This window comes from Bombyx mori, chromosome 5, assembly GCF_030269925.1.
Source record: "Bombyx mori chromosome 5, ASM3026992v2".
NCBI lineage: Eukaryota > Metazoa > Arthropoda > Insecta > Lepidoptera > Bombycidae > Bombyx > Bombyx mori.
In genome coordinates this window covers 6,224,799-6,238,202 of record NC_085111.1, presented here as the reverse complement: position 1 = coordinate 6,238,202, position 13,404 = coordinate 6,224,799, and the positions used below count along the sequence as shown (strand labels likewise).

The 13,404-nt window shown below is 36.6% G+C and overlaps 2 protein-coding genes and 1 long non-coding RNA gene across 6 annotated transcripts; 1 reads left to right on the top strand and 2 right to left on the bottom strand.

Moving 5' to 3' along the window:
* The first annotated feature begins 1,424 nt into the window (after positions 1–1,424).
* Positions 1,425–9,642, top strand: LOC101738633 (probable hydroxyacid-oxoacid transhydrogenase, mitochondrial). 4 transcript variants are annotated; one of them, XM_062668580.1, is made up of 9 exons: positions 1,426–1,516; positions 1,713–1,864; positions 2,133–2,211; positions 2,813–3,021; positions 3,524–3,720; positions 3,985–4,298; positions 4,752–4,933; positions 8,743–9,013; positions 9,391–9,642. In XM_062668580.1, exons 2-9 carry the CDS (start codon positions 1,812–1,814, stop codon positions 9,472–9,474), a joined length of 1,389 nt encoding a protein of 462 aa, XP_062524564.1. In that variant the 5' UTR covers positions 1,426–1,516; positions 1,713–1,811; the 3' UTR covers positions 9,475–9,642. The 4 variants fall into 4 exon arrangements, with proteins under 4 accessions (XP_037867206.1, XP_062524564.1, XP_062524563.1 ...); XM_062668579.1 differs by having other exon boundaries at positions 1,431–1,466; XM_062668577.1 differs by having other exon boundaries at positions 1,432–1,466; positions 1,649–1,864.
* LOC134198894 (uncharacterized) lies at positions 5,935–8,746 on the bottom strand. The gene is made up of 2 exons (XR_009973166.1): positions 7,328–8,746; positions 5,935–6,305 (listed from the first exon to the last, which is right to left on the bottom strand). It is a non-coding gene; the product is annotated as an uncharacterized LOC134198894 (long non-coding RNA).
* Positions 9,643–9,678: 36 nt separating the features above from the next.
* LOC119628334 (uncharacterized) lies at positions 9,679–12,565 on the bottom strand. Its single transcript, XM_038011275.2, has one exon. The coding sequence runs from the start codon at positions 12,563–12,565 to the stop codon at positions 9,998–10,000; it is 2,568 nt and encodes an 855-aa protein (XP_037867203.1). The 3' UTR covers positions 9,679–9,997.
* Positions 12,566–13,404: the final 839 nt, after the last annotated feature.

The window sequence follows — 13,404 nt, the reverse complement described above, 5'->3', positions numbered from 1 at the left end:
CAATTCCTCCATCCCAAATAAAAAGAGTTTTATTAAAAAATAATTTATACAGGAACTTCGATTCCTTTGCATATCCATTCATAGACTATACTTACATAACGAAACATCAACACTGTTGTTGTCATCTAAAAAAGTTTTAATTACCGTAACATGGGGCGATTAGGGACAAATTCCAACTTTATGAGCAATTTTAAGGTAGTTGTTGATGTATATAATGCTACATCAGGATCAAAATGATTGAGTCTTGGGGGCATCTTTGTTGTCTAATTTAAAATTATGCAACTAGTATTCCAGTTTAAGCAAAAAATGCAAAAATAGGTGTAATCCCTATTTACCCAAAATATGCGGTTAATTGGGACGAAATGAGAAATTTGCTAGGGTTGGCACTACTTTTATTTTTATATATAGTTTTAATTTATTTATTTATTTAGTTGCACCAACAAAGTGATCGTCAATAAAAAAAATTGAAAAACTGACAAAAGTACATGGCAGACATCACCTCAATTGTAGGTGCAATCGACAGTGCAGTAACAACAAAATATATATATATGTATATATATTTACACATATATAGTGGGCTTTCTTAGAAACGGTTCATATTTCTCCGTTCTTGGTAAGTACTTAGGGGCTGATATTTCTATCTGGGTTAAGATATTAGGTGTGTCGGTTATTCCATGGATTAATCAGATGAATACCCCCACTCTGAACAAATATTAAATATTTTATTATGTATTTATTACTTAGACATTTTTGTCCACCTTGAGATTTCATTGATCTTGTTACATGTCTCTGCAAAATCGACTTACTGATATTAGATTGCTTATCTATTTCAACTAAAGACTTATTCCCAATTTCGCTTCGATAAACCAGATTTTACCAACAAATTTAAAAAATATTGTTATAACTACATAGACAACCCTACAAACCTGTACCTATTTATACTTAGGTCGTTTCCATTTCACGTATTCTCATCCCAATTGACCCCTTTTTCGTTGTTATTTGTACCTAAGACGTCCCCAATATCCCCAAAAACAACAGATTTTTACATGTATTTTTATTTAATCAAATACATTAAAACCAATAACAACTGAGACTTACCTTTAATATATATGCTGGTTCAAACACTAAATAACGTTTATAAATCATAGTCGTCTTCTATTATTATCAAATAAATAAAAGAGAGCAAAGTTTCTAGCACTAAAATAATTACCACCACAGGAAGTTAATTTGAAACGCGATTTTTTATAAGTTAGCAGCTATTATCATGCATATTCAGAGTTGTTTTGTGAACTTTCAACATTCTACTATTAAACTACAAAAAAATTGAAGATTTTGCAACGAATATAAAACTTATATTGAGCGTCGAAAGATTTTCCCGGTTTTTTCCCGATTCGCCTTTCAATCCCTAATCGCCCCATTTTACCGGTATAAAAAAGTCCGAAATTTGTTACAAATTATACAATTATGTAGGTATCTACGAATAAATAATAAGTCTTATAATACTTATTATTTATTCGTGGGTAGGTACAAACCTGTAACATGATTTTGATTTTACTGATGCTATTAGTGTGGTGTTCAAATTAATTTAAAAAAAACATCCATGGAATTACTGATATCATGTTCTGATAATTAATTTTATTATGCACAGAAGCATTGCAAAAATGTTGGAAACATTTCAATTACTTATCGATACTATACCTATTTTTGAACAGCGTACGGTATCTTAAGCTGATAAGCTGACTGCTTATGCTGAGATAATTCAATGTTAACAAAATAATGTCAACCTTTGGGTTCAAAAGACGTAAAATACAATGACATCAAGAAAACGAATTTTCGATTTATTGCGAACGATAAATATTGCATCGTAAGTATTAAAACTGTTTATTTTTATATATTAATTTACATCTTTTTTTAAGTATAAATCGATAAAATATCTTGAAACTTTTATCCTAAAAACTCTTAGGTTTATGGCGTTAAAAAATAGTTATTTATAAATGACAAGCAATGACTAATTCTATTGGCTTAACTGACTTTAGATTAGTGATCTGATTAAATTAGCTTTAAAATATTAAAAAAATTCTAAAGTAGATCTATTGTAGTACTTTTGTGATGTAAAAGTATCATATTTTCAGTTGCCAATGTCCTGCGCACGGTTACAGAGGAAATATTCAAGTTTCAAATGCAACACCATTAAAAGATTATGCATTTGAGGTACAGTACAGTATTTTTAATTCCATTTAATTATTTAATTGAATATTAGTCAAATTATAAATAGCAATTCACTTATTTTACTTATAGCTTAATTTTGCTTTTAATGCAAAATGTTGTGTGCGGATTTCAAATTAAGATAAATTAACTGATTTATGACTATATGATTATATTATATATGATTTAATTCAATATTCTCTTCAGCTTAATGTAAGGTCTTGTTCACTATGTATAGTTAATGTTCAGGATGAATTTCAACAAGTTTTGATTGAAAATTTGTGTGTATGTTCACTTATATTATCTTAATAGAAAATAAGTTGCAGTAGTTTTAATTCAAATATTAAATGACATGCATAGGTCGGCTTGTGTTTTCAAACATAAACTTTCCATACTTCACTGTCGGAAGTCATGATTTCTCCTTTGTTAAGGACAGAGAAAGTGTTTTCTCTACAAATTCTCTTTCTCTCTTTCTCTACAAATACAAGACGAGAACCAGTATTATCACTACTGACTAACTAAAAAATTTAAATCAGATCCATGGTATAGATTGGGTTGTAAATCATGAAATGATGACAAGTTTCATGCATTTTATTAATTATTGCAGATCAAATGCTCAACAGTTCGATATGGGTTAGGTGTAACTCGTGAAGTAGGCCAGGACTTAGTAAATTTAAATGCTAAAAATGTATGCGTCATGACAGACCCTAATGTTGCATCTTTGAGTCCTATGAAAGCTGTTCTGGATTCACTCACTAGAAATGGAATAAATTATAAAGTTTATGATAAAGTGAGAGTAGAACCTACAGATGGCAGGTAGGTTACTATTGATGATGTTGTAATGAGTGTGCTACTAATGTTTGTTTCTTTTGAAACATTCTTTTCTAATAATGCCTGATGAGCTTGTTGCTTATATGCTACTAAACATGAATGAGTACAGTTATCATGGCACTGCTTATTTAAACATCACCAGCTCTGGAAGATTGAATATATTTGGACACCAGTAACGGTAGCTATCAAATCGCACAAAATTATTGTGAATGCCGAAAATTTTATTAATGCATTTTATGAGCCCTATGATGTGCATCCTTTTTCTGTCTACAAAAATATGTTTTGTGTATGTGTCAATTCAGGTATGAAATATCAGACAATCCCTAAACAATGAAATTGAGACTTTGATCTTATGCATGAAAGTCAGTTAAATGACTTTGTATAGTGATGTCTATGGGTTCTAGTCGTCAACAATTAACATATGGTGATCTGAACAGGAGTTCATTTATCTAGTAAAAATAATAATGTCTTGAATCTCCACTTTCAGTTTCAAAGATGCAATTCATTTTGCAAAGGAAGGAAACTTTGACAGTTTTGTTGCTATTGGTGGGGGATCAGTGATGGATACTTGTAAAGCTGCCAATTTGTACTATAGTGACCCTGATGCTGAGTTCTTGGATTATGTGAATGCTCCTGTTGGCAAAGGCAAAGCTGTCAATATACAGGTTAAACCAATGATTGCCAGTAAGACTTTTTTTTGCTTTTTTTTTTAAATTTGAACTGAGCCTATTTATTTATTAATTCAACATATTAATATTTTTGATTGACTTCAAAGGCAGTATAAGTACGTGGTATATGCATATTACAAGATAACATTAAAAATAAGTTAATATTTAAAAAAAAAAATTTCAACTATAATGATATGTTTGTGAATCAGAATATTTCGTCTCTACAAACAAAAGTTTCATTTAATATTAGAGAAGCGTTTTAGTTATAATTTATTTACAGTACCAACTACGAGCGGCACGGGCAGCGAGACCACCGGCGTCAGCATTTTCGATTACGAAGAAATCCACGCTAAAACCGGTATATCTCATAATGCTCTCCGACCGATACTAGCGTTAATTGATCCGCTTCACACTTTGACAGTGCCCGAGAAAGTATCAAATTATTCTGGTTTCGATATATTTTGCCACGCTTTGGAAAGCTTCACAGCGATACCGTTCACTGAAAGAGGGCCCGCGCCTGCTAATCCGGCTCTCAGACCAGCATATCAAGGCAGCAATCCCATATCTGATGTTTGGGCGCGATTTTGTTTGCAGGTAAACAAAAGTACCTAATTTTTTAGCTAACCCTTCTCACCTAATAGTTCGTAATAGACCTCATGTCTGAGGGTCGCGAACACCTCCATCCAAGATCACGTTGTGTCATTAGCGAACTGTGTAGGTTAGGAATGATTGCAATTCATATTATTACTGTATTGGGTTTATTATATATTAGAACAAATTTATGGCGGGTGGATCCATTGAAAACAATTCATCAGATCAGAAAAATCATGTTTTAATAGGTTTTTTTTTTGTGTCGTTAATCTCTGAATTCTGTTGAAGTCTCAACTTTAAAGAGTCGAAAATTGGCACACATATCCTTAAGGTATTAGAAAGAAGTATACTTCGAACACAAAAGATGAAAGCTCGGATATAACAACTGACGTAATGCCGCTAATTTTGAAAATTTGTAAACTATAAACTAAATTTAAAAACTGATATTGATTTTAGACCCTGCAAAAGTATTTCGTTCGTTCAGTGAACAATTCTGGAGACGTGGAAGCGAGATCGAGCATGCATCTGGCGGCGACGATGGCGGGCGTCGGCATCGGAAACGCGGGCGTACATTTATGTCACGGGCTAGCGTACCCGATAGCTGGAAACGTTAAGAGTTTTGTTCCCGAGGACTATGGGTAAAATTAAAATAGAATATTATAATACTAAAAATATAGGTATAGTACACTATTATCGGTCTGTTATCGTGTTACGTTTATCGATATCTTCATCCCTATCAGTTTCTCCGACTCTGCGTAAGCGTCATAGTTTTATTAAATAATGCGTACTCATAATGTAAAAAAGAAGCTCGTTCAAGTTTCCACAGGAACTGTCATCGAGAAAATAAAGAAATAGAAATATAGGTAGTATAGCTGTTTGTTACTCGCGGCTCTCAGTGGGAATGAGATGTTTTTCGGGATAAAAGCCTATCTCAAACTCCTGAACTAATATTTGAACAAAATCACTTGAAAAAAATCTGGTCAATAAGTTGCTTCAATTCGACGTGACAGAAGTAAAAAAATAATACAAACAAAGACTTAAATTTATAATATTCTGTTGAATTACCACCAATGTAAGGTATATTATGAGCTCTTTTTTGTCACTGAAATGCGGATATTTGAAACTCGGTTGTGTCGATGGATTAAACTAGTTAAAGGATAGCTACCACTATCTTGCCTATTTTTACTGCAAAGCAGTTATACGTTCCTCACGGCGTCATGTCGTTGCCGAGCCAGGGGCCGGAGGAGGGCGTTCGTCCAGCTTCGGTCCCTGTGAGGAGGCAGTCTCCTGGTCATGGATGGCATAGAGGATGACCTGCGTGGTCGCACCGCACTTAACGAATTTGGTTAGTGTTGACCGCGGGAAACCCCCTACACTGCCTGCGTTCTGACCCCGGACGGAGATCGGACATCAAATAAGATAATGCAAAGGGAGTCGTTTGGTTCGTAGGTTTCTAAAATATCCTTGGCGCCGCGGTCCATTCCAAAAATTTACGGACCGCTAATCATATACCCTGCGAGACCCCTGAGTGCGGAAACACGACATATTAGGTTCGACCCCTGTCGGGTGACCCTAAAGAAAAGGGTGATAGTACGAGGGCGGCACTGAAAATTTCGGGAATTAACAAAGTGACACAACATTACTATTAAAAAATGTATTTATTGCTTTTCGAAGTATTCTTCGCGAAATTTGACACATTTTTCCATACGATGGAACCAATCATTGAAGCAACCATTCCATTCGGAAGTTGGGGTCTCCAAAATGGCCATTTTGTAGGCGTCCACAGCTTCTTCAGGTGATGAAAATCTCTGTCCACGCAATTTATGCTTTATTTTAGGGAAAGTATAGAAATCATTAGGGCTTAGGTCGGGGCTGTACGGCGGATGGTCTAATAATTCTATGTTTTCTTGCTCTAAAAACTCTTGTTCTGTGCGCGGTGTGAGAACTCGCATTGTCGTGATGGAGGATGATGCGACGGTTGCAGTTCTCTTTACGGAGTTCAGAAACGACCTGTGGCAAACAAATGCTAGCATATCATTCTGCATTAACCGTTCTTTGTCCCTCAAGAGGAATAGTCGTAACATGGCCGGTTTTGGAGACAAACGTGGCCACCATTTTTTTTGCAACACTCCGTGAGCGAACAATTTTTGTTGGCTTTAACTCATTTTCGAACACCCAAACTCGTGACTGGTTTTTTGTTTCGGGTTCGTACGCGTATATCCAGGATTCGTCACCTGATACAATGTTGTATACAGCATTTGAGGATTCTGCGTGGAATCTTTCGAGAGTTCTGACGCACCAAATAACGCGAGCCGCTTTTTGCTCTTCACAGAGCGAATGCGGTATTCATCGGGAAAACAACTTTTTTACACCTAATTGTTCATGCAAGATTATTTGTATTTGACTCATGCCAATATCTAAAGTTGCCTGAATTTCGCGGTATGTCACATGTCGATTTTCCTCAATCAGCTTACGCACAGAATCAACGTTTTCTTGGGTGACTGCAGTTTTTGGACGACCTTGACGGGGATCATCACTGAGCTTGACACGTCCACGTTGAAACTCAGCAAACCAGCGATAAACTGTGGTTTTGGATGGGGCTTCATCACCAAATGTAGAAATCATCCGGTCAACACACTGTTTTTGTGTTAAACCACTTCGAAAGTCATAATAAATCATCGCTCTTGAATTTTCTCGAGTCAATTCTATTTTCTCAACGATTAACAAGTTTGACAAAACCTCGTGAGAAGACCGAGAATCTTTTTTTAAATAAATAAATGGTATTCGATTTTTTAAACCAAGGAGTTTTCAATTAAAAAGATTTTAATATGACAGGAACAGTGGAAATATTCCATTCCCGATACTTTTAGTGCAGCCTAGTATTCACGTTGTGATATATATTGGCTCTGGTAACCACTTATCACGAGATGAACCGTGACTTATATGATTCATATTATTGGCAATAAATAGAAAAAAAAAAGATAGTGACTTAAAATTGCTTCGTGACATAAATAGCCATAAGATGTATTTACCTTTGCGGACTCACATCCATACCGGATGCGGATACCATCTGTCTTCTGGTAAAAAGTCGAAATCATTATTGTCATGTAAGATCCCGTTTCAACACCAATGATTTGTTTAAATGTACTGAGCAAATAATTTCAGTGTCAACATTGTGCAGTCAGTCACGAGATTTATAACGTGTATAGTAATTCACTAGATGGCGCTAGAAGGATACAATAGATTTAATAGAATGGAATAAACATTTTTGTTGTATTTATGTTGGGACAGAACCAGTTTACGGCGACTACGTTCTTTACAATATTTAATGTCCGTTACACTGTTGAATTGCAATGCTAGGACATGTGGATTTAAAATGACAATACATGTACTCGGTCTGGTATAATCATCATCATCATCATCAGCCCAAAGTCGTCCACTGCTAGCCATAGCCTCTCCCAATCCATACCACTGAGCCCCCTAATCCTGATCACGCAGGAGCCAGACACCGTCGACGCCCTAGACACGTTCTTACGGATCCACCAGATCCAATAACCTTTGCATTAGACGCCTTCAGCTCTAACACTAGGAGCAGGCTTAGGGACCCCGGTAACCGTACTCGTCGAACTCGACAAAGAGTTCGCCGTGCAACCTAACCCATGTGTAAGATCGCTGTTTCTCGCCGGATCTTCTCAGCGGGTCGCGATTCCGATCCGGTAGTAGATTCATTCGCGAAGCAGCTGCTCTTGAGTTGTTAGGTCTCCTTCGGAGGCGCTCAGGTAGCTGTTAGCAAATCCCACCCCTTCTGGCTGAGCCTTTCCTCGCCCGCCTGTCCTGGTGAAACTGGAAAGGCCTCCGGGCCACTAGTAATCCTTCAATCATAAAAAAAAAACCATTGAGTCGGTTCTTCGGCTCTGCTTATTAACCTCTTGCCGACCACCGTTCTAGCCAAGGGGCGGTCCCACGTTACGTTTATTTATTTTTATTTACGTTTATTTTGGTTCGGTATGGAAACTGATATTCTAATGCAACTTAAACTCAGGTCTCAAATTGGGCGGTAATATTATAGTTTAGTCTATACTAATATTATAAAGAGGAAAGATTTGTTTGTTTGTTTGTATTGAATAGGCTCCGAAACTACAGAACTGATTTAAAAAATTCTTTCACTGTTGGAAAGCTACGCTATCCACGGGTGACATAGGCTATATTTATTATATTTTCAAAAAAATTAGGGATCCTTACTGAAACTCCAATAATGTAACCCAGTGTAAAAAAAAAACCTAAAATTATTTACATCACGTGCGCTACTACCCAAGCGAAGCCGGGGCGGGCCGCTAGTTTTTTATAAAAGTCATGCAGACCGTTTAACTAAGCCGAAGGCTTAACCAATTCGTCAGAAGATTTACGCTTGAATTGTATATAAAAGATTTGTCTGTTCAATTTGCAGTTCCAATCCGATAATCCCTCACGGCCTGTCGGTTGTAATGACAGCGCCGGCTGTTTTCCGATTCACCGCATCTAGTGACCCTGAGAAACATCTAGAAGCAGCCAGTCTGCTAGGAGCTGACGTCACCAACGCTAAGAGAAAAGACGCCGGTAGAATACTCTCCGACGTCATACTCTTGTATATGGATAAGTTGAAGATTGAAAACGGATTGAAGGCATTAGGATATACTAATGACGACATACCGGACTTGGTCAAGGGTGCTTTACCTCAGGTAGGTTGTTTGGAGTTATAAGAATAACTTTTTGGTAGATTCAAAATCATCGTTCTTTTTAGTTTTACAGGTATATCGATTTGCCTTTGTTTCAATTTGAAAACCCAGCTTCGAATTTATTTATTAAAATTTGGAAATTTCGAATTTTTTACATAATTTTTTATCATATTGATCCAATTGAAATGTTAAATGTTAAATTAAACTGTGGAAACAGCTTAATCAGATCAGCCTGACACTGCTGAATAGTGTACTCTTCAGACGTCTGTTGAAATACTGAAATCGGTACAGGATATTTGATTCTAATCTTTTAAATTAATTACTATACTATTCGAAAGGGCCTACAAATTTTACAGATTCTTGTCCTTGTATTGTTATAGGATCGTTTATTAAAAATCGCTCCAGTGACACAATCTGAAGAGGATTTATCAAAATTGCTGGAGGAATCATTGACCATTTACTAATTGTTTCAATGTAAGTTAATGTAAATTGTATTTGATAGTGATTGCTCAAATGAAACATCATTCTTGTTAGTAATATATATTTCGCCATTGTAAAATCGTTACAGAACTAATTAGTTTTAGTAATTAAATATAGTATTTCAAAAATAAATATTTTTATATTGGATATAATCTGGTTTTTTTTGGGTAGATGAAACAAAAACCACATTTTAGTATTTAATTTTAATATTTTTAAGTACATAAAATAAACCTATCAACTAATTTGTATAATATATAATAATATGTATAATCTTAAATTAATTAGTAATTTGACTTCGATTTGTTACTTGATAATTCAAAAAAAAAGCGCTAGATAATTTGGTCGAATTGTTACTCGAGTGTACACATAAAGGCACTAATATGAAATGTGTCAAATATTTATTGTGTGACTAGCGCGTATATTCTATCACTTGTTGCTTGAAAAAGAGTTAGCTCAGTTGTTAGTTTCATGATATAACTCTTAAAAATTAAATTTTGTACGTGTGGCTCACACTGCTTCTGGCACGATGTTGTTGTGGTGGAAGGGACTGCTCTCATAGGACATGTTGGATGCATTGACAGTGACGCTGTGAAGTGGAGCATATCGGCTTAGTTTTGGAGTGGCCGGACCTGTGAGGTCTTCGGACAACTGCTGGTATACCAAGCCGCAGTCCTTTTTGGTGCGGCCGGGTTGACTCATCGCTGCAATAATGGCACTGTTGTATCTGAGCTGCCTGGTTCTTGATTTACACGTCATCATGACGACCTTAGCGATAACGATTAGCAACAAAAGCGCTCCGAGGATGGCAATGGATATTGGCCACAAGTAGCTGTAATGGCCGTGTTCTTCCTCGGTCGATGTTCGTACATAGACGTCTGGCTCAGAATTTTCGTATAAGTCTAAGAGCTTGATGTCAATCTTAACTTTCTCTGTGGCCTGTTGTTCAGATTTCTTTGTATTCTCAGATTTCGAGTCCGTTTTGTTGATGAGCTCATATTTAAGATCTATGTCATCATTCTCGTAATCTTCGCCAGAGTCGTCTTCGTCGTCATCATCGTCGCCCTCGTCTTCATCATCATCGGGATCAACGTCATCTGATTCTTCATCAGTGCTATCAATTATTAGTTTGCTGTCAGCAGAAGCGTTGGTATCATCAGGAATTTTACCGTCATCTAAGGTGTTCTTCAAATCGAAATTACCCTCAGTGTCCTTGTCGATTCTTTCCCAAATTTCTTCGTCAGATACAGCCGATAATGGTTCAACAGGATGGGAAATAACTGTAGTTCCACAAGTCTTGATAGTCAGGAAATCCCAGCTGTAAGTGGCATCATCATCTTTTCCATCTCTAGCCATATTGGCGACGTTGGCAGAGTTACCAGTAGGCAACACTGTGTGGTTGTTCAGCCATGTCATGAGGTTTTCAAAGTCTCGGCTGCAGGCCAACGGATTGTTGGTAATGTCTAAAGTACGTAGTTTGTTCAAATTATCTAATTCGTTTTGTTTAATTTCCGTAATTCTATTGTGGGATACATTCAAGAATAGTAAATTGATAAGAACTGTCAGTGGGTGATTTTTATCTACTTTCCACAAAGAGGTTAATTCAGCGTGACTCATGTCTAGCCAAATCATGGCCGGAGTGTGGACAAAAATTTCCGCAGAAAGTACTTTAAGAGGGTTACCTTGTAAATTAAGCTTTGCAAGTTCATTGTTCTTTGCGAAGAGCTTAGGATCTAAAGTGGTGAGCATATTATAAGCAAGATTGATTTCCATTAATTTAGGGCAGTGCGAGAAAACGGTATTGTTTATGGTAGTTAATTTATTATTCGATAGATGAATTATTGACAGAGCAGAGAATGTTTTCAGAGAATTATCGTAAATCTCTTCTAGACCACAGTCAGATGCGCCAAAGAAGTAAATATTAAACTGATCAGATGAGCATGTGAAACCTTCAACCGGTAAATGTTTTAGCCGTGGGTTGTTTGAAATTTTGAAGATGTCAAGTTCGATGTTTTCTTTGATAAGAATACTGGACATGTAATCCAAATTATTATACGACAAATCTAAATAATTGAGTTCTACTAATTTGTGGAATGCCTGGTTATGGATTTTCTCGATACTATTTCCGCTGAGGTTGAGATTAGCAATAAGACCCATACCGTTGAACATTGATGGCCCAACAAACTTAATGTTTGTTTGTCCCGCATTAAGTGTAAGCAAATCGGATATTTGGAGGCCATACACTGTATCAATAGGATTTTTCAGTAAATGCAGTGTTGCTAGTTCGGTGTTTTCCGAGAAAATGTCGTCGGGGAGCGATTTAATGTGATTGTTGCGGAGATCTAACTCTTCGAGATCGAGTAATTTTTTGAATGTATCTGGATCCATATCGGATAGGTTGTTACCGGCAACATTCAAGTACATCAAACCAGGCATATTTTTGAAAGTATTTGCCGTGATGTACTGCATGTTACAGTATGAAACATCAAGCTCTTGTACAGAGGAAGCGTTCAAGAAGTAATTTTCGGACCCAGCTGCAGGAAATTTGAGGGGATTGTTTGAAAGCGTTAGAAGTAACAGCTTCTTATTGTTCGCAAACGTCTCAGGATGAAGGCTCTTTAGGTTGTTGTTGGATAGGTTGACTGCGTAAAGGTCATGGACACCATGGAAAGCATTGGGGGCGATATAACCAATCGTGCTGTTCACGATTTTTACAGTAGCAACCTGGTGAAGTCCGAGTTTTTTGAACATGAAGTCGTCTAGATTAATCGGGTAGCGGGGATCTGCGTTTTCGACCACGAGATCAAGGATATCATCGCCGAACTTTTGTGTACCGATTTCGAGGAAGCTGCACTTGGCTTGTCTGTATCCCTGAGATACAGAGCATATGCAGTCTCTGGGACAGGGCCTGTCCTCGTTGTACAAAACCTCTTGGTATTCCGCGGGTTCGTAATCCTCATATTGATCCAATAAGTTGTCGGCGTCTTTGTCTTTCTTGACGGTTTTATTGATAGATTCGCCGAATACCAGCGCGCATGCTGCCAGGAGCAGTAGTAACTCCCGGGACCTTGCCCCCATGTCGTAGCGAACTCTGAAACGTGACAAAGGGATATTTTAATCAACCGACAAAATATACATACTTATCTTTGACTATTATTAAATTATCTGACAGCAGTCAAGAATAGTGGCGGTGCTGTGATCAATCATTGGACGCGACAACCAAAGAGAATCGAGTGGGCATGTTCTTCCAAAAAAAATTATGACTTCGGTTTCTAAATTTCCAATTATATTAATGGCCTTTAATGTATGTTTGGAAATCATTCAACTAATACTACTGGGCTGACGAATTTGTTGGTTCTTAAAAGGCTTGTTTTTGGAGTGTTTATTTTGCTATAAGAACTGTACTAATTAGTTGTTTAACGCATGAAAGCTTAAAAAAATAACATCTAAACAAATTATTTGAAAACGGAATGTATGTATTTATTACGATTTAAAATCAACGCTACAAATGGAAATATCCACAACACGTATAATGAATGACACTGCCTATATTGTATCTTCGTCAATAAAATGTAGACAAAGAGAACAGATGTTCCAGGCATTGTTCTAGTGAAATCTTATCTGAGCATTGTCCATCTGTCCGTTTGTTGACTGCCTCAGTAAACGGATAGCAAGAGTTCTTGGTTTGTTAAAATTGTATTGGAATATTTTTGAATATAGGAAAAAAAAACAATTAATATAATTATGGAATCGATTTAAAAGCAAAGCTTACATATCTATGGAACATCGTAAATTCGTTGCATAGGTAATTGTTTGTTTTTTTTTTATTGCTGAGGTGGGTGGACTAGCCCACAGCCCACCTGGTGTTAAGCGGTTACTGGAGCCCATAGACATCTACGACGTAAATCAGCCACCCA

What these genes read in the sequence shown, in the direction of transcription:
- LOC101738633 (XM_038011278.2), top strand. Translation starts at nt 1,812, where the DNA reads ATGACATCAAGAAAACGAATTTTCGATTTATTGCGAACGATAAATATT. An exon ending in TAAAAGATTATGCATTTGAG is followed by an intron (nt 2,212 to 2,812) that starts GTACAGTACAGT and finishes TAATTATTGCAG; the next exon opens with ATCAAATGCTCAACAGTTCG. An exon ending in GGTTAAACCAATGATTGCCA is followed by an intron (nt 3,721 to 3,984) that starts GTAAGACTTTTT and finishes ATTTATTTACAG; the next exon opens with TACCAACTACGAGCGGCACG.
- LOC119628334 (XM_038011275.2), bottom strand. Translation starts at nt 12,565, where the DNA reads ATGGGGGCAAGGTCCCGGGAGTTACTACTGCTCCTGGCAGCATGCGCG.